The sequence below is a fragment of the Mastigoproctus giganteus genome, chromosome 4, assembly GCF_048544385.1.
Source record: "Mastigoproctus giganteus isolate SK-2022 chromosome 4, ASM4854438v1, whole genome shotgun sequence".
Classification (NCBI taxonomy): domain Eukaryota; kingdom Metazoa; phylum Arthropoda; class Arachnida; order Uropygi; family Thelyphonidae; genus Mastigoproctus; species Mastigoproctus giganteus.
This window is the reverse complement of record NC_143578.1, coordinates 205,805,332-205,831,740: the sequence shown is the minus strand read 5'-3', so window position 1 is coordinate 205,831,740 and position 26,409 is coordinate 205,805,332. Positions and strand designations below refer to the sequence as shown.

Genomic DNA, 26,409 nt, shown 5'->3' with positions numbered 1-26,409 from the left:
TCATAGTACCAGTATTCAGAATGTTAGTTTATATAACAAATAAAAAATAAAAAATAAATAATAATAATAAAAAATAAAATAAAAACTTACCATGCTTTAAAATTGCTATATTCCCTTTAATAAAACAAACTGTGCTATTGTCAATAGGACCTGGAGGATCTGAAATCAAACAATGTGTTTAAAATATAATTATGCACATAAAAATACAGTATAATGTTATGAGGGGATAAAAATCAATTTTCTGAAATTAAAGAAGAAAACACAATGTGAACCGAAAAGACACTACATAATTCTTAAAATTTGATGCAATTAAGTTATTATGCAGTAATGCAATTCAGAAGTTGCATGAAAAACTGGTTATCTATTTCTGATTAAATTGTGTTTTTTTCTTATCTGCTATATCAGTTTGACAGATATATTAAAATTTTTATTTCACAAATTAATATTAATTAATATAATAAATATATATTATTAATATTTGGCAGATAGTTAAAGTGAGCTGTAATATGATCCTAGAATAGCCGATAGTTCCATATTATCATTAGAGCCTCCAGTAACTTAATTTTTTTTAGCACCAGCAGAGGATATTCTAAGAAGCTCTCATTCCTGCATGTGTGCTTCTTTTGTTATACTAAAAGCATAACAAAAAGCTGCTAAAATGTTAGCAGTCCAAGTTAGGTATGTAGTAATTTTTTAAAAAATTTTAGTGCACAATATTAGAGTGAAGCTTATGTGTATAAGCATGGCCCAGCCATACCTGGAGTTATTTCTCATAGTTTCTGCCCATTTTTTTTTCTGTCTAGATCAGTGTCACAAACTTTTCAGCCCCAGGCTCCTTTTGATTCCTAGCTTTACTGGTAGACCTGAAAAATAAAATATTTCTAACCAACCAAGTCTTACTTGATGCACAATTACTTATCTTTTTCATGGCACATATATTGAGCAGAGAGTCCACCTACCATGGACCTCTCGGGGTCAGTGGACCACAGTTTGCACACTAGTGGTTTAGATTTAGATCAGTGGTTCTCAACCTTTTTTTTTTTTTTTGCTCGTGGCCCACTTTTAAGTTTAATTCACCTCTGTGGCCCCATCCCTCATATTGTTTAATTATAATAAATATGTACTTTATCAACTGCACTTTTTATTTATACATGTATTATTTGTTTATAATATAAGGAATAATAATAATAAAAAAGGAGTTTATTAACTACAATATTTATAATAGAATTTTTACTCATATAATATTTTGTTTATTAAAAATATAATTATGCTCCTAACAAAAAATATCACAATCATATTATTGTCCCTTAGTTTAGTGAGATCCTTGTGGCTGATAAGAACAATCAAGTTTTTGTATATCCTGGTTACAGCGTTGTTAGAGATAATCAAAGATCACCTCTCTTCACAATATCAAGACGGTTACGAGCTTTTGATAGCAGATGAAGAACTCGACTAAATCCAGATTCAACAAGATATGAAGTGGGAAATCCGATAAAAAACAATTTTGCCTTCTCCCAAAGCTGTGGAAAGTTATTTGCAATTTCACTGCTTATCCAGAAATGTTTGTCATTTTTGAATCTAGCTTGGGCTGTTATATCACTTTGCAGTTCAATGAGACATTCTTGTAATACGATGTCAACATCAACTGCATTTACCTCAAATGGATCCACCACCCAGTCTGGGATAGTCATCTTTAGCAGGTCGCTGAAACGAAATTGCATATCATTATACAAATTCCTCAAATGCTCAATACATACAAAAAAGATCATCATCTTGCAAATTTGTGTCAAGAGTGGCCAATGAAGGAAATTGCATTAACTCCAAAGTAGGGAACTGCTGCAATAATAGAACTTGTACAGAAAAATATCTTCCTCCAAACATGAATACTGAACTGAAGAATACCTGAAATTTACTGAAAAGGTGATGGTAAAATTCATGAGAGGAGTGGGAGATATTTAGAAAAATAAGAAATCATTTATCCAGGAATCCAGTTAACCATTTTGTTAGGGCTTTGCTTGCTCCGAGAAGGCGGGGGCTGAGTCACGAGTCCCTATTTACCAGTAGTTGGAATTTCCAGATCTGAGGTTATGGTTTAAATTATTATATGTACTGATCAGTTCATATTTTTATTTCTTTTTTTTATTAGTAATAATTTTATTTTAGAAGTGAGCTTTTTGTGGCCCACTTAACAATTTCCATGGCCCCCAATTTTACAACTTTTATCTGTGGCCCCTCTGAAATATGGCATGGCCCCTGTTGAGAATCACTGGTTTAGATAATCCTCTATGGTAGCTTAGTCATACTAGCAAAGCTGCCATAGAAGATAATCACTATCTGCTACTCATTTGGAGAAGTCCAGATTTGATTCCCATTGATGATGATCACTGGAAGAATTTCTAGAGTCCTCTTCAATAGAAGCTACAGTCAGCCAATATCAGGTGGAGGGAATAGAGTTCCCCCATGAGTTATTCCAGGTTTTTTGCTTGCACAAAAATGCAATCTGGCTTGTGAGCACACACTCCCACAAGAGAACGCTGACTACAACTCCTCACATGTTGAAGGAGCCTTCACTTGAAATTGCAGCAAACAGGAAATCACCTGGTGAAGACTTACTGGAACCTGAAGTCATCAAAAAGACGGTCAAATATATCCCTGACACAATCCTGAACTTATTTAGCCACTGCCTCACAGAGGGCTACTTCCCCACTGATTGGAGGTCAGCAAGAGAGACTCGTAATGAAGAAACCAAAAAAAAAGCAACAAGACCTTCCGGGATCCGATTGCACTGCTCTCGGTGCTCAGCAAGACTTTCGAACAACTGCTCTATCAAAAGATTAAAACCCATTACATTGGTGCAGGGCTCTCCTCTCCGAACCAATACAGTTTTAGAAAAGGGTGCTCTGGAAAACATAATAAATGAAGCACATACCTGCACCAGCAAGTATTTCCTAATAATCTCAATAGATTTTGCTGGGGCGTTTGACTTGCTATGGTGGCCAAGCGTCCTCGGCAGGCTCAAGAAGGTAAACATACCCATCAACTTATACCAATGCATTCAGACCTACTTAGCAAATAGAAAAGTCAACGTCAGTGCTCCGTACTGCCAGGTGTTGCGACCAGTCTTTAGGGATTGCCCGCAGTGCTCTGTCCTGGGACCCCTTCTGTGGAATCTGGTCCTTGATGAGTTCTTAAACTTTGACCTGAACACAGTAAAAACGCAAGCCTACGCTGAAGACTTGATAATGATGCTTGAGGCAACCAGCAGAGCCCAAATGGAAGCAACGGCAAATCGAGCCATCTCAACACTGCTGCACTGGACCCAAGAGAACCAGCTCAGAATTTCGCCGGAAAAAACGAGTTCAATCCTCTTGAGGGGTTCTCTGGATATTAGGAGGCCCCCCACAGATAAAAATCCACAGAACAACCGTAAAGCTAAAAATGGAATTAAAATAACTCAGGATAGTCCTGGATAAGAACATGTCATTCACCCCACATCTCAATTACCTATGTACCAAAATCAGGAATTGCTCCACTATGATTTCCAGAGTTACCAGAAGGGACTGGGGTTTGAAGAAGAGGATACTCTCCCTTTTCTACAATGTTATTTTCATCCTGGCTCTGTCATATGCTGCAGGTTTATGGTACAACAAAGCAATCACTGCAGTAAACAGGAGAAAACTAGACAACATACAGCGCTCTGTCCTCCTGACTATCTCCAGAGCGTGTTGTATGGTTAGCACCCACACGCTCCAGGTCCTAGTTGGATCCCTTCCCCTGAACCTGGAAATTGTGTGCTATTGGCTGCTTTACCCACTGTCCAAAGGGAGAGCGGCCACCTGCATTGGCTTCACCACTGGTCCAACATACAACACAAGTGCTGAAAAGAGGTGTCTAACGACACACCTGTTGCAGATCTGGTAGGCCCAATGGTCCGACTCCCCCAAAGGAGCCATAACACTGAAATTTTTCCCAGATGTACATCGGATATACCCAAGCCAACCTGCGTGGTTCGCTCCAGGCCTTCATACCACCTTTCTCCTCATGGGACATGGGTCCTTCAGGGGAAACTCTATGACTTTGGTCTGTCAGATTCATTACAGTGTCATTGCAGAGAGGAAGAAACCTGGGACCACCTCATACACGAATGTCCTACCTACGAGAACCTGCATTGCATCCTCGTAACAAAGACCCAGTTCACACTCAGGAACCAAGAACAGCTCGCGTTGCAAAATGAGGAACACTACAGTGCCTTTGCACTCTTTGCGCAGGAGCTCTTTTCAAGACAAAAAAACTCTTCCACGACCATAGAACCACAGACTGACACCTCGTAAAGCTACTGGCATGGCTTCTCAGCAAGTCTACAAAAGCCCACAATGATCAGTCCAAATCCTCCAAACTCTTAAGAGACAGTACACTACAAGAACCAGAGGAGAGGAGAGAACAAGAAAATAAATGGAAAAGAAAGGAAAAGGGAAAGAAGTAAGAGAGAAATGCTTTGAAGGAAAGAAAGAAAAACATATTGACTGCGACAACCAAACCTGGACGGGATTGTGTCCTATGCCTCAACATCCTGGCGGAGCTTAATTTGAGTGCAGAAATACCCCCTGCACTAGCTATCCTCGATCCCACAGCACATTGCTGCAAACACGCTACCTGGTGATCTGGACCAGGCACCTTGCCTGGCCACTTTCATTCCCTCTCCCTGGCGGGGTGGGGGAGGGGATGGGGTCTTTTCCGTCTCCTCTCCTCCTCACTGATCCCCTTTTCCCTCCTGGTAGGGCATGGGCCTGCCCCACTGACTTCCTTGGGGGGATACCTTCTCTATTGCCCCCATATTTCTGTCTTTTCCCTCCAGTCTTCTCCCCCTCTGTCTTAATGCAAGCAAATGCCCCACACAACTAAATTTAAATACGTTCAAATTAACTTTCGCCCATATTCTAGGCCTTTCCTATTCAAGCGACATTACCCTTTGCAATTGAAATAAAACTAATTAAATGAATTTTTTTTTTTTTTTTTTAGGTCCTAGCCACTGAAATCTCAGGAAATTAGGTGGCAGGACCTGCCAGAGTAAATAATTATAGTACTGGTGTACCTGGTCTACCTCCACGGGGCAAAAGTGGGACAACGTTGGGCCTCAGCAGGGGTTCAGTGGCTAAATGACCAGATGAACAACAGTACACAACACTACTTGTGTACAATATCCATACACTTTTAAATCTCTGGCATTTCCAGCAAACTGGCACACCCATCACAATGCAAGCAATGCAGAAATGAGGGAACCTCTGGTGCCGCTTGACACCAAACACGCTTTACACTTCCACATACAAAATAAGCAATATGGATATACAAGTGAAAAGCTTAGATGCTGTTAAAAAAATAACTGTTTAGAAAGTTTAATATATTATTTGTAAACAAATTAAAAGTTTAAAAAATTATATATATTAACTTTTATTTAAAATTGTTATTTCTTGTATCCTCCACAAGCTTTTATCTCCTCCTAAGAACCAACCTGAAAGTGAAATCAAGTTTTTTTTTTTTTTTTGGCAAATGCCACAAATGCAAGCATATATACCATCAGTAAAAAAAAAAAAATTCACCAATCCATATCCTCCAAGAATTTGTCTAGTAATCCCTTGAATTTATTCAACCTATCCACTCCCACAACAGATGGAAGCCTGTTCCAACAATCAACAACCTACTGGCTGAAGGCAAACTTACACACATCTATCTGCAACTATCCTTTCTCAACTTGAATTTATACTCCCTCTTTTTTTTTTTTTTTTTTTGTTAATTGTTGCCGTATTGTCTTCTGTAGCCATATTGCACCTCCCAAGATTTTTGCAATTTCTACTCTGATCCAAGCCTGAGGCGGGATTCGAACCCGTGACCTTTGGGTTGCCAGGCAGGCACTTTACCCACCCGGTTAGCCCGGTCGGCTTATACTCCCTCGTGTGTAGTCTCAGCAAGTGGAAAAATACCATTAACATTCAGCTTACTCCATTCAAGGCTTTAAACATCTCAATCAGGTGCTTAGTCTCAATTTGCCAGAGACACTGCAGTTTGCAGAATTGAAGCCTTACCCAGAACTAATGCTCTAGGTAAAAGCACCCTTTTGTTCCCTTCACCAATCTGATTGCCCTTCTCTGCACCTGTTCCAGCAGATCTATATCCTTCCAAAACTGAGGCCTCCAGACCTGTATACAGTACTCAAGATGAGGCCTAACAATGGCCTTATACAAAGAGATAATCACCTCCTTATTGCTTCTAACAAAGTTTCTGTATATCATAGACAAAACCCAATGAGCTGTCCTGGAAGCATGTCTGCACTGCACTGCTCATTCTGTTAACAAGGTTAAGTGCTCCCAAAAAAACTACATGTTTTTCTGGGAGCTGCTAAGTGTAACTTTATTTATTGATTTGAAATTATTGTTTTTCTCCTACTTTTGATTTAAATTTAGTAGTGTAGCATTTGTTTGTGACTTCCTGATTAATTTAGTATATTTGTTCTTTACTTGGCGCTTGTAATTACTTAAAAAAACTACAGCCAACTTCTGCTGGCATTGTGTTGTATGGGAGCGCTTGAATTCTTTTGCCATTGTTTTATTATTGATATAGCAGATACTGGAGGTTTCTATATAGCTTTGTAGCAGTGTAATCAGAAGAGGCTTATAAACCATAATTTATAGCATTACAAATGTGTCTGAATAACTTTATCACATAAGCTGTAATGTACGACATGAATATCCATACAGTTTTTAGTATTGGTGATTTCATGTAGATATGGTATTGCAAATAGGTCGGGCAAGAGTTCGAATCACGTAGGTTGGAAATAGATAATTAAATTTATTATCTATTATTAACTATTTAAAATTTACAAATGTAAAGTTATCAAGATATAGCATAATACATATAACTTAAACTTGATAGGAGATACAGAATTCATATAACAATCATTCAACTGCGCTTTCTGGAACAACCTTCCTTCATATGTATTTCCTGAAAATTTTAGTCTACAGAAGTTCAAGTCTAATGTCAACAAATATTTTCTTTCGCCTTCTCAACCTCCAACTCAAGCACGGTACTAAGTACTATAGGTTCTACACCTCTCGTGTTTGGGGTTTTCATAAAAAAAAAAAAATATATATATACATATAACATAAACTTGGTAACAGATAAAAAAAACATATACTGTAAGCTAGATATTGAAATATATATGTATATTCAATAACATAAACTCATAGCATAACTGGTGCATAGTGCTATTGCTGCATTAGGATATAAGTTTAGTGTAGTATTTTTAATTATACTACACTAAACTTAAAAAACCAACTAATCGGTTTACCAAATCATATGTGATGAAAAAAATGGGATCTGCAGGTTATAATTATTTATAATAAAAGAATTTCCAATTCAATGTAATGGCTGTGTAGTGTCATGTAATATCTAAAATCTATGGTTGCAAGACACTCGAAAGTCACTACAAGATTGGTTAATTGGTTTATACTCCTTGGTTTGTTCTCCTTAATCAGATTCAACTGAGAAACAAAACTGATTAAGTTCAGAAAAGTTATTCTCATTTGTGAAATAAACAGCTTATTTTACAGAAACAGGAGTAATTACAAAATTTCTTATTTAACCTTTCTTTAATCAGATACTGATTATCAAGACAGCTGCAACAGTATTTTATGAAAACAATAATACCTCAATCTTGGACATCCTATACTACAAATTTCCCATTAAAATACAGTGCTTCAACATTAAGAAGGCAAGTTCTCATAGAATAATTTCATCAGTGATAAGCAAGCAGCTAAAACTGCTGCTTGCTTATAACTGATGAAAGCAGCTGTCAATGTCATGAGCTTAGACTTGAGGAAAGAATGAATGTCTACTAGGCTGTTTACATGCATTAACTCTTGTATTCTTCACAGTGCAAAATTGTTTGTAAATCATTGCACTTTAGAAAATAAATAAATTAACATACTTTTTTTTTTTTTTGGTTCTATTTCTTTATATACTGAAATCATATATGTGTAAAACAATTTTATTTATGAATTGTGCAGCATCTTACTACATACTATTAGAACCATTTCTAAACAAATGACGCTGAATGCATTCTGCTGGGTCTTTTCAACAGGAATTTAATTTTTCTAACTTTTACTTAAGTCATTACAATAACATACACAGTGTAGCAACTGGAAAACGAGACTGATGCTAGAAAAAATGATGCCATGCATGAGTAAACGAACCTTGGTTTATTTAGAGTAACTTCCTCCCATGCCCACACACTGCATGTAATGATCATAAAGCTACTTGAATGACTGGTGGAAGGCAGTGACTGGTACAATGTTCTCGTCACAACTCTTTGAATGGTATCGACATCATAAATATAACGGCCTTTCAGTGGTGCTTCGAGAATGAAAAGAAGTCACATAAGGCTAAGTCTGGTGAATATGGTGGGTGTGACAGTATATGCAGACTTTTTTGCTTGCCAAAAACTCCAAACAATTAAAGCCTTGTGGTTTGGTGCATTGTCGTGAAAGAGGAACTAACTGCCATCTTCTCCATACTGGGGCCACATATGACAGATTCTCTGCAACAAACATTTCAGAACACATTTGGCCACTGAACACAGTGGCCACAATTCCATTGCTATTATAGAAAGTGAAAAGCATGTTTTGATATTTGATCTTTCTTGATGAACTTTTTTGGCTTTGGGAGAGTTTGCTGACTTCCACTCCACACCTTGTCATGAGATCATATTGAAAACACCATATCTTGTCACCTGTAACGACTGAATTCAGGAATTTGGATTTGCTTACAGTGTCCTCACTGAGTTCTCTGCAGTGCTCAACTTGCACCTGTCATTGGTCTTCTGTTAACCAATGTGGAACAAACCACACACACACACACAGACTTTAATTTTCTTCAAATCCTGGGTTATTTGTCATATGGTTTCCTTATTAACACACAGATCCTCTGAAATCATTCAGGGCACTGCACATCAGGTAATGATTTTCCACACCTTTTCAAAAACTCTGGTGTTTGAATTGTTTTTGCTGGGCCTAGATGTTTATCATCTTCGAGCAATTCTCTTCCACAGGTGAAATGTTTATGACTCTTGAACACATATGCACGAAACAGACCGTTCTCTCCATATGCTTGCTTCATCATTTGAAATGTTTCCGTGGCACTTCTGCCCAGTCAAACACAAGACCTGATGTTTGTTCTTTGTTCCATTGTCCTTCCACAACCTAGATACAGGAAAGACACGCAGTTCAGTTCACACTACTTCTGAAATGGCAGCAATTTCTGATGACCTTGACTGCAGTGCTCTTCACTTCATGTTTACTTCTAGATGGCAGCACCAGCACTCTTCTCATAACATCAGTCTCGTTTACCAATTGGCACACTGTGCAATACCCATTATAAACTTCAAGTTTCTAGCACAGAGGTAAAGTTACAAATTTCACTCATTTAACTATAAACTTAATATTTAAATCAAATTACAGTGCTGCCTTTTTTGACAGTTAAAGGTTCTTCTCCAACTGTTTACATTCTAAGTGTCCACATGAATGCACTGTTACAAGCATGAACTGAATTAGTGGCATTGTATACTCAGTTTAATTGTAAATCCCTTAGCCAAGAGAGCATGCTTTCTTTAGCTTACAAGTATGCGATAAATTATTCAGTGCTATAACCACAATAATAACGGATTATTTCACATTTCGTTTACTACGGCAAGTACAAATAATGATTTTCTCTTGTTGCTTAAACTATAACAATTTCTAAAAATAAGGATTTTAAAACTACTATGTTTAACAAGAAACATTATTAAGATTTCAACATCAAACAATGTATTATTGTATTACTTATGTGGAAGAAATCAGTAACACCTTACCACATTTAATATCTAAAAACAACAAAGAATGCATTTCTTTCACATCAGCAAAAAAGCTAAAAATTAAATTTTTCAATAAAAACAAAAACAGTATCTAATAAACACTACCTTCCAAAAAATTATATGGAATTTTTTTTGTTTCACAGTGATGCTGCTGCTACTCACAAGCAACTCTACCCTCCTAAGCAATCACCATGGACTACTCCTAATTTTCAATATTAGCTTAACTTTTCCATATGATGCTGTTCCTTGTGGGACTTTGTTGGGTTGGCTCTCAGGATTCAAATCAGAACTCTGCCAGCCATTTCAACTTTTGAACACTGATGTCCATGAACTATACCAAAGAACTGACACATCGTAGGGAGCATGTAATTGTCCAAAATGTTAATATGGGTTTCAGCATTCATGGTTGCCCACACAAACTACATCCCCTACCTTTCTCTGAACTTTGTTGTTCATATAGTGCAATCCAGCAGCATTTTCCAGTAATCCTTCACATCTAGCCATTACATCAGAACAGGATGTAATGAGATTTGTCACTCCACACAACTGGTTCCCAATATTTTTTGGACCACAATAGCATTTATTATACCATGAAAGGTCAGACTGTTGATTGCAGTTCATGAAACTGCAATCAACAGTTGGCTTATGTACAACGTTTTAAATGTTGATGTTTTGCAGGGATGTCTCATGAGATTTTCATACTTTTGATGGTACATTTTATGGTTTGAAAGTATTATGACAAATCAACTTCTGTTGTCTTCCTGAGTAGTTCTGGAGGTAGTGCATCACTGACAGTTGATGTTGGATGGTGTAGGATGTCAGGAAATATATGAATTAACAAGCCAGAAATGTGACATCCAACAATAACATCTCTTCTCAAATCAATCAGCTTGAATCTATTTGCCATGATGAGAACAAGTAAATGGCTTAATTGTTCTCAATTGTAGCACACAGAATCATGATGAAGACATATAATCTATGTCTGAGCTTATATGTCTTCATCATGCTTCGGACTGAGTCACTTTTTTATCCAGGCAGGTCTAATGGAATATGAAAACAGATATCAAGGTACTTTTTTTTTGAACAGTAGTGTAGTAGACATAGCGTAAGTTGTAAAGGGCAACACAAATTTTTACTTAATCATTCAACTTTTAAAGCTTACCATTTTCTTTACTTCTTACAAAATTTTCCCAGTGTTTAAACCAATTCATGCTTATACCATAGACAATAAGTGGACTGTCTTGTGCTTGAAATTCTTTGTTTAACTGAGAGAGGAAAAACCACAATTATTAACGGTACATATACACAATTATTTATTATTACTTCACTCAAATGTTAAAAGAGAAAATCTCACTTTCTTAACATTAAGATAACTTAATTTATGAAATGTTTAATCCTTCATTAAACATTTCATGAACTACTCCTAATTTTCAACCTTAGCCCAGCTCTTCCATTTGACGCTGTTCATTTCAAACAATGTTTAAATTTAGTACATCTAATACTATCTCAAGATAAAATAATTATCTTTCACATAAGTCTGAAATTGAAAAATTTGAAGAAAGTAAAATTGTTTTAAAAGCAAATGATAAATCCTATTGTTCTGTGCTTTCTGGTACTGGTTTTATTTTTTCCATGTTTACATCATATTTATACCATATTTTCTTGAATAACCTTATGTTTTTTTCAGAAAAAAAATATCCATCAATTAATTTATTTTGTGGATTTGTTAATGCGGCCAAAACTTATTAATTTAATGTGAAGCTTCATATTTCTCCTAAGCCTACAACCAGATGGGCTAATAAAAACCTATTAGCATTTTTACTAAGTTTTATTGAATTTAGTGTTTTTACTAACAGTTTTTAATTTCAGCATTTTTATTTATTTTCAGCTTTTTAGGCTATGGCCAGACAGGCCAAACCATGTATTTTTTTTAATTAGTGATATTTATTGGAAAGTGAAACCTGGCTTAGAATGTTGTGCTTCTTACAAAGTTAGATTCTCTCTTTCGGAAAAATGAACACCGTTGTTTCCTAGCAATGCATGCAATTCATTCAAATATTGAGATTATGTGATTTTTGATGAAATGAAACAGACAGATAACAAAACCAATATTATTTACTGCTCAGTGGAAATGAAAGTTAATAGGGCACATTCTTTGTCACCTTCTCTTATTCATGATGTGGTTACAAAGGAACTGGATGCAAAAAATAATTTTGATATCATATATTTGGATTTCAAGAAAGCTTTTGACACTGTTGCACATGGAAGACTATTGTACAAATTGGAGCAGAATGGTATTAAGGGTAAGTTGCTACAATGGATAAAAGGATGGTTGAGTGGGAGAAGACAGAGGGTGGCAATTAATGGGTGCTGCTCTTCGTGGACTAATGTTATTAGTGGAGTCCCACAGGGTTCGGTTTTGGGTCCACTGTTGTTTTGTATATTTATCAATGATATTGATGAAGGTATATCAGGCTTAGTGTCGAAGTTTGCAGATGATACAAAGGTTGGCAGGGTCATTAATGACAGTAATGGCAGTGTGCTACTGCAACAGGATCTAGATAATTTGGGCAGATGGGCTAAGAAGTGGCAACTGAAGTTTAACCTTGACAAATGCAAAGTACTGCATATGGGTAGAAGTAACCCCAGAGAAACGTACCAACTGTGTGGTACTACACTTAAGGTGGTAGAAAATGAAAAAGACCTGGGAGTAATTGTGCAGTCAAATATGAAGTTTTCTGAGCAATGCAGACAGGCTGCCAGGGCAGGTCATGGGGTTTTGTCAATGATATATAGGAATTTTGCTAGCAGGGAGAAAGAGGTGATTGTCCCTTTGTATAAGGCAATGGTCAGGCTGTGCCTTGAGTACTGCGTACAGGTTTGGAGGCCTCATTTTAGGAAGGATGTAGATTCCAAGATTGGTGAGGGGAATGAAGGGATCCTCTTACCAAGAGAGGCTTAAGTTCTGCAAATTGAAGTGGCTGGAGAATAGACACCTGCACGGTGATCTGATTGAGGTGTATAAGGCCTTGAATGGGTTGAGCATGCTGAATTCTGATGGGATCCTTCCACTTGTTCAGATTATGAACCTAAGGGGGGATAAATTCAAATTAAGAAAAGACAGATGTGGAATAGATGTGCGGAAATTTGCCTTTAGCCAGCGGGTGGTTAATTGCTGGAACAAACTTCCATCTGTCGTTGCAGAGGTTGATAGGTTAGATAAATTTAAGGAGGAGCTGGACGGGCATTTGGAGGGAATGGTGTGTTTTTTTTTGTTTTTTTTGGGCTGATGCTGCATAAGCTCATACACTTGTTTTCTTGCATCACATGCCATTACTACTACTACTACTATAACAGAAATCAACTAACCCACTTTGTGTATTAGCAGATTCTTTCTAAGTTTGGCACCCCTCAGTGAATTAAATCTCTAAGATGTTGTGTATATGCTCTGCTAAACATAAGTACAAAAGGCATGTGGTTATGATCTTTCATGGTTAATGAAAAACCGGAAACAATTTCAAGAGGCAGAAAATATGATATGATGAAAGTCGTATAAGAGAAAGGAAAAGAAGAAAGAATTGATGGTGCAAAGCAGTGGTAAACAGAGGTTTTTTTTTATCAGCAAACAAAATATTCTGAAACAGAAAAAGAGCTTTATGAATGCAGCAGAAGTCTTTTTAATCAACTTTTGCTAATTACAGTTATTTATTGTAATTACAGTATGTAATTTAATTAAATATTATGTAAATTAATAAAACATGCTTGGGAAAAGAAAGAATAAATCTATACATTAAATGCCAATGCAGCCAATGTAAAATGTAAAGTTGTCAGATGTCACTGTATTGTCCATAAATTGTCTGTTTTGTGTTTGATGTTTGCCGGAAAATAAACCATGCAACACTCACCTGAGACTGAATAACTCAGCCACAATGAGAAAAAACCAAATAAAAGTTCCTTGCATCATTGATTGGATTTGAATCCAGGCATTCAGCAGTACCCTGTATGGAGTATGGTGATTATATCCACTGTACTACTTTCAAGGTTGAAAAGAAGTTGTTTCTATAAAAACTAAGTTGGATGCTTTGGAAAGACTTGATAATGAACAGTAGATAAAAAAAAAAAAAAATCCTGTTTAAGGTATGTGCAAGACAACTGTAAAAGAATAGGGATAAAAAAGGTAAAAATCTAGAAGGATTTGATACACAAGGGTTGTTGGATTCCTGCTGTAATTTAAAGAAACCCAAATTAAAGATTGTAGATGCATTATGGTTGCAGCTTATGCATGAAAGATGTCACAGAACTACAACTAGCATACCCATATTGCAAAAATAGGCCTTATGTCAAAAGATGATGCCTCCAAGTTTTACAACAAGGGACAGACAGACAGCTTGGACAAGAGAAAAAAACTATGTAATGAGTATAAGTCAGAGGGTAATCATTTGCTGATCAGCTTGTTCAAAAATTTACAGATTTAAGGTCATTTATTGACAAAAACAAAACAATTAGAAAACAACTTTATAATATGGGTGAAATGAATCTAAATTATTATTGCTATTATTATTATTAATGATAGTAACAGTAGTTGTAAAATAAATAAATTTTCTGTTTATACTCCGGGACGACCAAACGGTCAGAGGAGTTTTATACAAGATAGACAGAATACAAGAAACAGCACCGTATTCAGTAGTCACGGGCTTGAACCCCGGTCACTCAAGGCACGTGTACTTACGCACCCGCGCGCCTGACCACTAGGCTACGGCGGCCTCTCCCTTAACCACCCTTCCAACCTTTTTATCATCTGAAAAGTTAGATGATAAGCTTGATATACATTCATTGATATCTTTAATAAATACTGCAAATACTGTAGTGGCAAATGATGCAAGGAAGCAAGCTTACACAGCATCAAGAGAAAAAAAAAAAAAAAAAAAAGACTACTCACCTCACCTGTCCAATCCCTCTAATAAGTCTAAGTTTTCCTTAAATTTATTCAAACTACCTATTCCAGATGGTAGCATTTTCCAACAATCAATTACTCTCTGGCTGAAAGCAAATTTTCACACAAATATCATGCAACCATCCATTAAATTTAAATGCCCTTATAAATAAATATTTATTTATTTGTTTGAATACATGAGAATAACCACTAATGGAGTTCACAGATAGACAGAATACAAGAACATACTGACTGTATTTATTAGTCATGAGGGCTGGAAACATGGTCACTCAAAGTGCATGCACTTTTGTACCCTTGCAATTCACCACTTGGATTTACATGTCTTCTCTTAGTAAGAGTAAGGATGCCAGACTATGCAATTTTCAAAACTGAAGTCCTTGGAAAGAGTACCCTCTTGTATCCCTGAATAATCTTGCTGCTTGTTTCTGCACTTGTTCCATTCGTATACTTCCTAAAATGAGGCTTTCAGACCTGTTACACAATACCCAAGATGTGGTCTATCCATTTCCTTATACAATGGGATAATCATTGGCAAAGTTCCTGTATATAATTGACAAAACCCCATGAGCACTTCTCACAGCACAGTCTGCACTGCTTAGAGAACTTTATGGTGGACTGTAAACTTACCCTTAGACCCCTTTTGCTCTCCACCAGTTTGAGAGAGGTACCACCTGACTGGTATGTGTTTCTGGGATTACTACTGCCCAAATGTATTTCCTTGCAATTACCAACGTTAAACCCCAACTGCCACTTCAGTCCATCTGCCTAATTTTTATAGATCTTACTACAGTAGCATGCCTTGATTTCTGTAATTAACCACCCTTCCAACCTTTTTATCATCTGAAAAGTTAGATGATAAGCTTGATATACATTCATTGATATCTTTAATAAATACTGCAAACAGTCAAGGGCCCAAACCCTGAGGAACTTCACCAATAACATTAGTTCAAGAAGAGCAGTGACCATGGATAATCATAATCTGTCTTCTGCCATTCAACCATTCCATGATCCATCTATCCATAGTAATGTGCCCCTAATGCCACACTGCTCCAATTTGTACAGCATTTGTGTGTGGAACAGTGTCAAATGCTTTGCTGAAATTTAAATGTATGATATCAAAATCCAGTTCCTTTGTTATTGTGCCATATTAACTAATCAGACAGGTCTGACAGATCCCCCTCCTCTTAACAAACCCAATTTCCAAATAATTTCATTCCTGTTAAGAGAATGAAACCTTTGCATAACTTTAACCACTTACTCCATTATTTTCTCTGAAAGAGAAGTCAAGCAAAGCTTGACTTCTTTTCAAGTATATAATTGCTTGTGTCACCCTTTGATGTCCCCTTTGTGAATAGGAGGCACATTAGAACACCTCCAATCCATAGGAATCTCCCCCAAATCCAAGGATTTTCTCAAAATTATGGCCAATGGTTTGATTAACTCTTTTGCTGCATCTTTATATCATCTGAAAATTTAGACAATAACTAGATATGCCTTCATCAATATCTTTAATAAATATTGCAAATAGTAAACTTACTGTTTACATCCACTGTTGCCATTTTTTAGCACTTTTCCCACTGTTTGTTTATCTAGCACCCTCTTGTTGTATTGTGCACTATGGTACTATTTTAGAATTTTTTAAAAAATTTCGAGCACCTTATTTAACGCATTTCTTTATTTTTCTCATAAAATGTCCTCTTTTAAGCTGAAACTGTGCTACATTTTTTAACACTACCCAGTACTAAACTGCCATGAACCTTGTAGTTACAGTACTTTATGAAATATAACTTTACAAGGAAATCATGTAATTGCTCTAATTGATGGCACATATGGACATTCCGTGTTCCCTATAATAGCATTACACTGAAATTGGTTACATAAACAGTGCCTTAACCGGTGTTTAATGTAGGTTTCATTTTTCAAATTACTGAAGTATGCTACTCAAAACATAGATGCAATAACTAAAATTGTTTCTGCATGGCATCTATTGTTCTGAATATGTTTAACAGAGTGTTTACAAAAATTTGTCCTTTTCATTTGTGACGATTTAGTTACTTTGAGTATGTGACTATTTTTTCTTCACTTGTGAATTTTAATATTTAACAATAGTGTGTAATTTAATCCCTCTGTGAAAATGAGCAAAAAATATATTCAACACTTTCGTGATCAATGGATCAAAGACACTAAATGTAAGAATTGCCTCTGCAAATTAGACGGTGATTGCTTAAAATGTTTTGTAAATATTGTAAATGCACACTGATAGCCAAATTAAGTGATATTGAAAGGCATTATAATACAATGAAACACAAGAAAGCTGAAGATCCCTTTAGTTTTCAGCATTAGTGTTTTGCCATTTAATAAAATTAATGAAAGAGGAAGGAGTAAAGGAGTAAAGGCAGAAAGCAGCAGGGTATTTTTCATAGCTGTGCATTGTGTATTAAGGGTAGTTGATCATTTGAGCAACCTTTGTAAATTTCAGTTTTCAGACAGCAAGGAACGTAAGGACTTCAAACTGTGAAGAACAAAATGAACTTCAATAATATGCAATGCTATAGCACCACATTTTGTGGAAGATGTAAAATCTGATTTAGGATATAGACACTTCAGTTTAATTATCAATGAAAATAATAACAATAGCATTATAAAAATGTTGGAAATTGTAATAGGATACTATTTGAATTTCAAGAATCGACTTGTGGTAACTTTTCTTGATATGATTGAACTCAATGAATGCAATGTAGAAGGAATATGTGAATCTTTGAAAACATTGCTAAGAAATAACAGATTAGATTTGCACAGTTATTGCACTTGGTACTGATAATGGCTGGTATTAATGATGGTGTATATAAGAAATTAAAGGCTGATATTTCCCATCTGCTTCTTATCAAGTGTGTATGTCATTCACTCCAAGTGGTGTCCCATGCTGTCAATGAGTGTCTGCCTGGAAACATTTTTCTTATTAAAAAAATATACAATTAGTTCTCATATTCAGCTGTTCAACAGGCTAAATATAAGAAGCTTATAGTTTAATGAGTGATGGAGTTCCTCCTTTGAAGTTAATTCAGTATAGTCAGACAAGATGGATGCCAAATGGAATTACAATAGTGAAAATTCTGCAGCAGTGGTATAACAGTATACTGACAGCTGTATAACAGTATTCATTTCTTGTCAGAAGAAATGAATACTGTTATACAGCTGATATTTGTTTCTTATATTTTTGAAACCTATTCTTGGAGAGGTGCAAAGGGCAAATAAGAATGCAGCTGAAGTAAACAACCCTTCAAAGTTGCTGAATGACTTGGCACATAGAATAAATTGGTTAACTGATTCTATGTGCTCAAAAGTTGTTATTTCAGGAACAACTGATACTGTAATTGAAAATGACTTAACTATGAAGCCATACATGGGCAGATATGAATTCAAAAGGTAATATGTGATTGCAAACTTTCAGATGAAGATAAAAGCATGTTTTAATTAGTTGTGTGCAGTTCCTGGTTGAAGTCATAAAACAACTCCGTCAAAGTTTGCCAGAAAATTTTATTGTCTTACAGTTAATGTTGTGTTTAAGTGCACATGAATGCCTAAATCCTGTAAAGCAAGATATTCTGGACCTAGCCAAAATGTTCAACAGCGCCGTGGAAAAGCTTCCATACATTGATTTTCAATGGAAAATATTATATCATGTTAAATGGATTGAAACAACATGGTTTTGGGCAGAAATCACAAATTACAGAGATACTACCAGTAAAAACTCATTTAAAGATCTTTCTCTATTTATTTTAAGAGTATTTTCATTACTTCATTCTAAAGCTGATATAGAACATTTATTCACTCATATAAACATTGTAAAATAAAAGTTACATTACAGAATGAAAGTCAGAACTTTGAACTCAATTTTGGCTGTCAAATATGGATTGCAATGACATGGAAAATGTTACAATTATGAGTTGCCTGCAAAGTTTTACAGAAAATCAGCACATCGGAAGCAGGCCCTTCAGTAACAGTGTAGAGCAAACAACCAGCAGTGATTTCATTTTTGAAGGTGTAGCATAATTGGTATGCAGTATTTTTAAATAAAATAAGCTGTTTTAGATGTGTTTTTATTTTCTACTGATAAATAGGAAACAATTTTTAAATATATTCCATTTTTAGGGTCCATAGTCTAACGAAGGACCCTTATATCTCAGTTGTCTCTCCGTCTGTCACAGCATTGTATCTCTGGAACCACTCAACCTATTACTAACTTGAAATTTTGCATGGGTTTGTACATCATGTGGGCCACATAACGACATATTGATTGTTGTTGACACAAATTTGTTTGAGAAATGGTGGGGATGTGTGTGGGGGGGGAATGTGGAGGACAAAATTGTTGTCAACAACCTATAGCTTATTATATACCACTGGAAAGAGCTCAACGAGTAGGTTTAAAATATAAATTTAAAATATTTTTAAAATTAAAAATGGCAGCACCAGACAGGAAATTGTGAGTAATTTTCGTGTCCCCCCCCCCTCTATTTCTGTCGCTAATGGAACTAAAAATCACATTAGCTAAGCATTATTCGATGCTTATCAAGGGAAAACTATTCCGATTGAAACTGTCGTTTACTTTTTGTGTTAAAATTAAAAAAACAATTTTTTTATTGCATTTCGATAATGCGCTTCTTCGTAATAAGTAACTCTCCTTTTGGTGACAAAAAGTTGCTAAATAGTTAGTTAATGATGCTATAAAGGTCATTTATAAATTTTTTGACAAGAAGTATTTTTTAACAATTTTCAAAGCTGAAGTTGTCCCAGCAAGGAGGTACTCAAAGAGCCAGTGTTTAGGCGGTGGTGGTGGTGGAGAGGCGCCTGCGTGGAGTCTTGCATGGCCCTCGCATGCCAGTTGCTTCTCCGGGAAGAAGTTGGAGTTGCTTCTTCCACTCTTTCTCAACAACTGGAAAGACTCAAATATACGTTTTTGTTAGTTCCTCAGTTTTAGGCCAAGCTGGGGTACTAGAAACTTTTTTCAGTTATCATAAAGCTCTCTATTTGAGTTACTACACTAATGACCATTCGTGACTTTGGACCCTTCATCCTGAGTGCCCGTCACTCAGTAGTTGACCGATTTATTAAATATATTCTATATCAAATTTTCAATTATTTCTGTCTTTACTGAAATTTAAAAACTAAGAGCAATCATCAATCACTAAACTTGCAGCAAACCTTAACCATATCTAAGAAACTGCATCACAACAACAACGAAAGTATCACCCCACTTTCACTCATCACGCAGCCAGCCACTGGAATGTGCATCAGTTTTCCTGGTAATATTTGTTGAATACTTATTTAAGTTGGAAACATTATTTAAGTGAATTATAACATGTAATAAAAATTTGTGGTATATTAGCATTAGCAGAAGCATATGATACAAGAAAACAAGCTTATAACACCCATCCATTAACTACAAATGTTTGGCTAGTTCTGTCTTGAATTTATTTAAGCTGTCAACTTCTACAACTACAGATGGATGTTTGTTCCAGCAATCAATCATCTGCTGGCTAAAGGCAAATAATCTGGGCAAGAGGAAGAATCCCATCAGCATCGAGCTTGTTCAAACCATTCAAGGCCTTATACACCTCAATCAGATCACCTCGCAGGTGCCTAGTCTCCAGACACTGTAGTTTGCAGAACTTAAGTCTTTCTTTGTAAGAGCAACCCTTTGTTCCATTCACCAATCTCGTTGCCCTTCTCTGTACTCGTTCAAGCAGCTCTACATCCTTCCTAAAATGAGGCCTCTAGACCTGTATACATGCCTCCAGCTCTGTATAAGGCAATGATCAGGCCACACCTTGAGGTGTGGCTGATCATTGCCTTATACAAGGGGATAATCACCTCCTTTTCCCTGCTAGAAACATTCCTGTACAACATTGACAAGACACAATGAGCTACTCTTGCAGACTGTCTGCACTGCTCAGAAAACTTCATATCTGACTATACAGTTACCCCCATTTCTTTTTCATTCTCTACCACCCTGAGTGTAGTACCACACAGTTGATACGTTACTCTGGGGTTACTGCTACTCATATGCAGTACTTTACATTTGTCAATGTTAAACTTCAGTTGCCACCTCTCAGCCCATCTGCTCAACTTTTCTAGTTTCTGTTGCTGTTTCTAGTACTGTCATTAGTGTCATTAACAACTCTGCCAACCATCGTATCATCTGCAAACTTTGACATTAAACCTGATATACCTTCAACAATATCATTTATAAATACAGAAAACAACAATGGGCCCAACACATTGATTATCACTCTCTGTCTTCTCCCACTCAACCATTCCTTTATCCATAGCTGCAACTTTCCTTTAATGCCATACTACTCCAACTTGTACAGTAGTTTTCATATGCAACAGTATCAAAAGCTTTCCTGAAATCCAAGTATATGATATCAAAATTATTTTTTGCATTTAGTTCCAGTTAGGCTTGGAAACTTATTTCACTTTATATATAATATTATTTTTGTTGGAGAAATATCTTTTCATTTTATGGCTCTTAAAACAGCCCTTTTTAACATTCATAAACATGCACTTCCACTAAGGTCTGAGTATATAGAAGTGCTGGATCCTCCAATAGAAATTTGCAAGCATTCAGCAGCTCATTCTGCCAATTTGTCTAATTCCTATATATCGTTTTCCTCTTTTATTACATGGACTAGTTTGCCTACTGTGCAGCTGTGACATTATTTATTCCTCTGTGGTAAGCCATTCTACTTAATTGACTTTGAAAGTGCAATTTTCACTTGCAATTAATTCTTTGATTTGACTCCAATTTTTGATTGGGTTTAAATTGCAGTAGTGTGGAAGCAGAAGAACTTTATGTCTATGCTGAAGGGCTATGTTACCAATACAATTGGAATTATATTTGCTGCAAATTTCAGAAACAAGAGATAATAATTTGAATGATAAAACAGATTCTAGAATTCCCCAGAATATGTTTTTCTGTTTGCTAGATTTAAATGTCCAATTTTTTGGTAGACTTTGCTGGGATATTTTCCATATGAACAACACTACGGTATGGAGTATCACTGAAAACAATAATGCTCCATACTACTACAGATTTTTTGGATTGAAAAATATGTGTGTGTGTGTGGTATGGGTGTTTATTGGCGCATTAGCTGCTATGGCTATAGTGCGCCTATTCTTAGGAATATTAAAAAATAATCCAGTTTAAATTATTTTCAGTTCTGTAGCCTATTTATAAAAGATGATACACTCCGATTTGTTTTAAAAAGCAGAAAAGTTTGTTAACATTTGCATCCTCTCCAATAATATGATGTAATGTCAATGTTTCTGAATGATTATCCATATTTTGAAGTATTGCATCTCGATGTTGTTGATACTGCGGACAGTCAATCAGAATGTGTTTGACTGTTAGATGTTCTAAGCAGTGTGGACATTGAGGAGGATCATCGCCCATTAGTAGGTGGAGGTGAGTCAGATGGGTGTGTCCTATTCTCATTCGTGTGAGTACCACTTCTTCGCGCCGCACTGTCTGATTGCTGGAATGCCAGAACTTTGGGTTTTGTTTCAGCTGGAAAAGTTTGTTATTCGTTTGGTTATGCCATAATTCTGTCCACTGTGTAATGCATGCTGCTTGAATTAAGATATTATAATCGGGCGCTGGAATAGGGACAGAAGTTAGGTCTGAATTTGGACTTTTGGCAGATATATCAGCCACTTCATTCCCTTTTATGCCTGAATGTGCTGGAATCCAGCAAAACTTCACTAGTTGTCGACGATCATAAATCTGCAATAACAAACTCCTGATTTTTATTACAATATGGTGATTCTTTTGAGATGTATTCTGCATTGCTTTGATTGAGCTGAGAGAGTCAGTATAAACTATATATTTTGCAGATGGATGTAAATTCAAATTTTCTAGAGCTAACTGTATTGCATACAGTTCTGCTGAAAAGTTGCTATATTCAGGTGGAAGAGAAGCTGATATGATAGCAGAGGGAAACACTGCTGCTGCTCCAACAGTTGACAGAGATTTGGAACCATCCGTATATATCGGTAAGAAGTCGGCATAGGTTTGAATATGGCTAGCATGGAGTTGTTGCACAGTCACTGCCGGTAGGCAATTCTTTCCCCATTGAAGGAAATAGGTATCAGAGGTCAGTTGAGGAAAGGTGGTCCATGGTGGATGAGCGTAATTCTTTATCTGTTCCCTATTGTGGAGACGAACATTCCAGTTCTGCGATATTTCAAGGAGCCGTAGGCCAGCCGGTTGGATTTTACTTGGTTTATTTCTGTAGAGATTCACCAGTGGTTGATCAAAAAGGTATGACTGAATAGGATGCGAATAGCAAGTTTGTATTTTGGCTGCATATTTAAGTAATAACATTTTTCTACGAAGATGCAAAGGGGGCTCATGAGCTTCAATGTATAGGCTCTGAGTTGGAGATGTCCTGTATGCACCAATTGCAATCCGCAGTGCATTGTGTTGAATAGGATCCAGCCAGCGTAGCACACTCCTTCGGGCAGAATCATAAACTGGAGCACCATAATCTAAACGGGATCTAATCAATGCTCTATATAGGAGCAGCAAAGTTGTACGATCTGCTCCCCAAGAGAGGGCAGATAAAGCTCTTAGTATGTTGATCTTTTTAAGACAGGCAGTACGTATTGATTTAACATGCTCAAAGAAATTGAGCTTACTGTCCAGGATTAGTCCCAAAAATTTCATATTGCTGGCAATCGGAATGGTGGAATTTGAAATCCGAAGTTCAGGATCAGCATGCAATTTGCGTTGACAGCAAAAGTGGATCGCAATTGTTTTCTGTTGGGAGAGACGATATCCATTCAGCTCAGCCCACTTTTGAACTTTATTGAGGGACATCTGCAATTGCCTTTCGATAGATCTCATGTTCTGAGAATGGCAAGAAATAGCAAGATCATCAGCATACAGGTAAGCCTCTACAGTATTTGGGAGTACTTTTGTAATGGAATCAATTCTAAGGGCAAACAATGTTGCACTCAAAACTGATCCTTGCGGTATTCCTTCTTCCTGCGAGAATGTAGCAGAAAGGGAATTTTGATATCTCACCTGGAAAGATCGGCTCTTGAGGAAGTTCCTAATAAATATGGGTAGGTTGCCTCGTAGACCAAGATTATATAGGTCACTGAGAATGCCATACCGCCAGGTAGTATCAAATGCCTTCTCTATATCAATGGAGACCATGACAAGGTGTTCGTTTTTCACAAAGGCATTGCGAATTTCAGATTCCGCCTTGATCATCAGATCTAGGGGTGACCTGTTTTTGCGAAAGCCATGTTGACAATTACTCAGTAGATGTTGAGTTTCAATGATCCAAGTGAGTCGACTATGGATCATTTTTTCCAGAATTTTACCAAGGCAACTTGACAGAGATATTGGTCTGTAACTATTAGAATTGGAGGGATCTTTTCCATGTTTCAAAAACGCCAAAACTGTAGCATGGTGCCAAGAGGTTGGATAAATATTTTCCAGGAAGATCCGGTTAAAAAAGATTAGAAGCAGTTGTAAGTTTTTGTCATCAAGATGCTGCAGCATGACATAATATATGCCATCTGGCCCAGGGGCACTGTTTCGTGTTGTTCTGATGGCCTGTAAAAGTTCACAATATTGCAGAGGCTGATTATAGGGAAGTGATAGTGAGGTTCGAAAGTTGATTGGTCTCTGTTCGGTGGCAGTCTTAATTTTCTGGAATTTTGGAGTGTAATTTGATGCAGCCGATATTTGAGCAAAGGTTTTGCCCAAGGCATTGGCTACATCTAGAGGAGCAGAGAGTTCTTGCCCATTGCAGGAGAGAATTGGAGAAGGAACAGTTGGAAACTTACCAGACAGCTGCCTAATTTTTTTCCATATTAGTCTGGAATCCGTGTTTCTATTGATAGTTGATGCGAACCTAGTCCAAGAATGTTTCTTGGCCTGCTTTTGAATGTAACGCGCCTTTGCCCTTAGTTTCTTGTAGCTAATTAGATTAGCTGTGGTTGGAGATCGATGGAATAAATTAAATGCTTTATTTTTTTCCTTCTTTGCTTTTGTGCACTCTTCGTTCCACCAGTAGTTGAAATGCCGTCGGGACGGGGGATTTGATAATGGAGTTGAGTACTTAGCTGCAACTAAAAGACGGGATGTAATATAATCAGTAACTTCATCTATGGGCTGTAATTGAATAGTTTTTTTGTCAAGAGTGATTGCTGATTGAAATTTGGCCCAATTGGCTTTAGAGAATTTCCATTTCCTGCAGGGTTCATCTAATGGTGGTTGTGTAGTCAACAGATTACAAACAATTGGAAAATGGTCACTGCCCATGGGATCATCCAGAGTGGACCATTGCATAGCTGAAAATAGTATCGGGGAGCAAATCGATAGGTCAATGGCAGAAGTCTGTCCATTGGGTAACTGTATATGGGTGTGCGAGCCACTGTTAAGAAGAGTGAGGTTTTCTTTTTCCAGTAAAGTTTCAATCAATCTGCCGCGTCTGTCTAATTTAGATGAACCCCATAAAGGGTGGTGGCCGTTGAAATCCCCTAGCAGGCAGATAGGGGAGGGTAGCTGCAATAAAAGTTCTTTAAGATCATTATAAGAGTAAGCTTGATTTGGTGGGAGATAAACTGAGACTAGAGTGAATGCAGTCTGAGTAATCAGACGCACAGCGACTGCTTCGATTTGGGTTTGGAGAGTAATTTGCTTAGCTGGAATCCTTGTATTAATTAAAATAGCTACACCACCTCGAGCAGAATCGGATGTATTCCGATCTCGTCTATAGACCGAGTAGTTTTTGATGGAAATGGAAATTTGAGGAGTTAAATAGGTTTCTTGCAGGCAGAAACCAACTGGAGAGTAGCGATTAATTAAATAACAGATGTCGTCAATGTTTCCACGAAAGCCTCTGCAATTCCATTGCAAGATGTTAGACATTATTTGAATTTAGAGGAAGAAGCTGTACCTGACGTGGCTGTCTTATGGCGTTCTGGCTTTGGTTTGTCTCTTTTCGGAAAGGAAGGGCGACCAGTGTCCATCTCTTCTTCAGCAAATATTTCCAGAATTGGATCTTCCTGTTTGGATGGATACTCTGCCTCCATCGATTTGTCCTGGATAATCTTTTTCGAAGTTGAACTATCATTATTTGTAGTGGCATTCACTGGCGGAGATTGTGATTTTGCTGGTATTGTGAGAGGCGTATTATTTGCTTGGTCTGTGTGCTTAACGGCACTGGACTGTTGCTGAGAGAGAACAGCTCGAGCCCAGTCAGAGATAGAAGTGTTTGAAGGAACGGTAACATCGGTTTGTGTGGCAATGGTTTGGTATTTTTTTGTAATATTGGCATAGGTACGGTTAGGTATACTCGGTGCTATTAATTTTCTAGCCTCCTGATAACTAACTCTGTTTTCAACTTTATATTTCACAATTTTTTTCTCTGTTTTCCACCTCTCACATGTCTTAGAGTAGGCCGGATGGTTGCCTTTGCAGTTGGGACAGATCATTTCTTTCACCGTACAATCACTTTGAATGTGATCGGACGAACCA

General features: G+C 36.8%; 1 protein-coding gene across 1 annotated transcript in view; it reads right to left on the bottom strand.

The window, feature by feature from the left end:
* The window catches only part of LOC150087340 (ubiquitin carboxyl-terminal hydrolase 20-like), a 561,531-nt gene that overhangs the window by 65,134 nt on the left and 469,988 nt on the right, over window positions 1–26,409 (bottom strand). The window contains exons 18-19 of the mRNA XM_090372003.1: window positions 11,064–11,166; window positions 91–159 (exon numbers count right to left, since the gene is read on the bottom strand). Of these exons, the coding sequence (XP_090228129.1) occupies window positions 91–159; window positions 11,064–11,166 (172 nt within the window). The remainder of the gene's footprint in view (window positions 1–90; window positions 160–11,063; window positions 11,167–26,409) is intronic.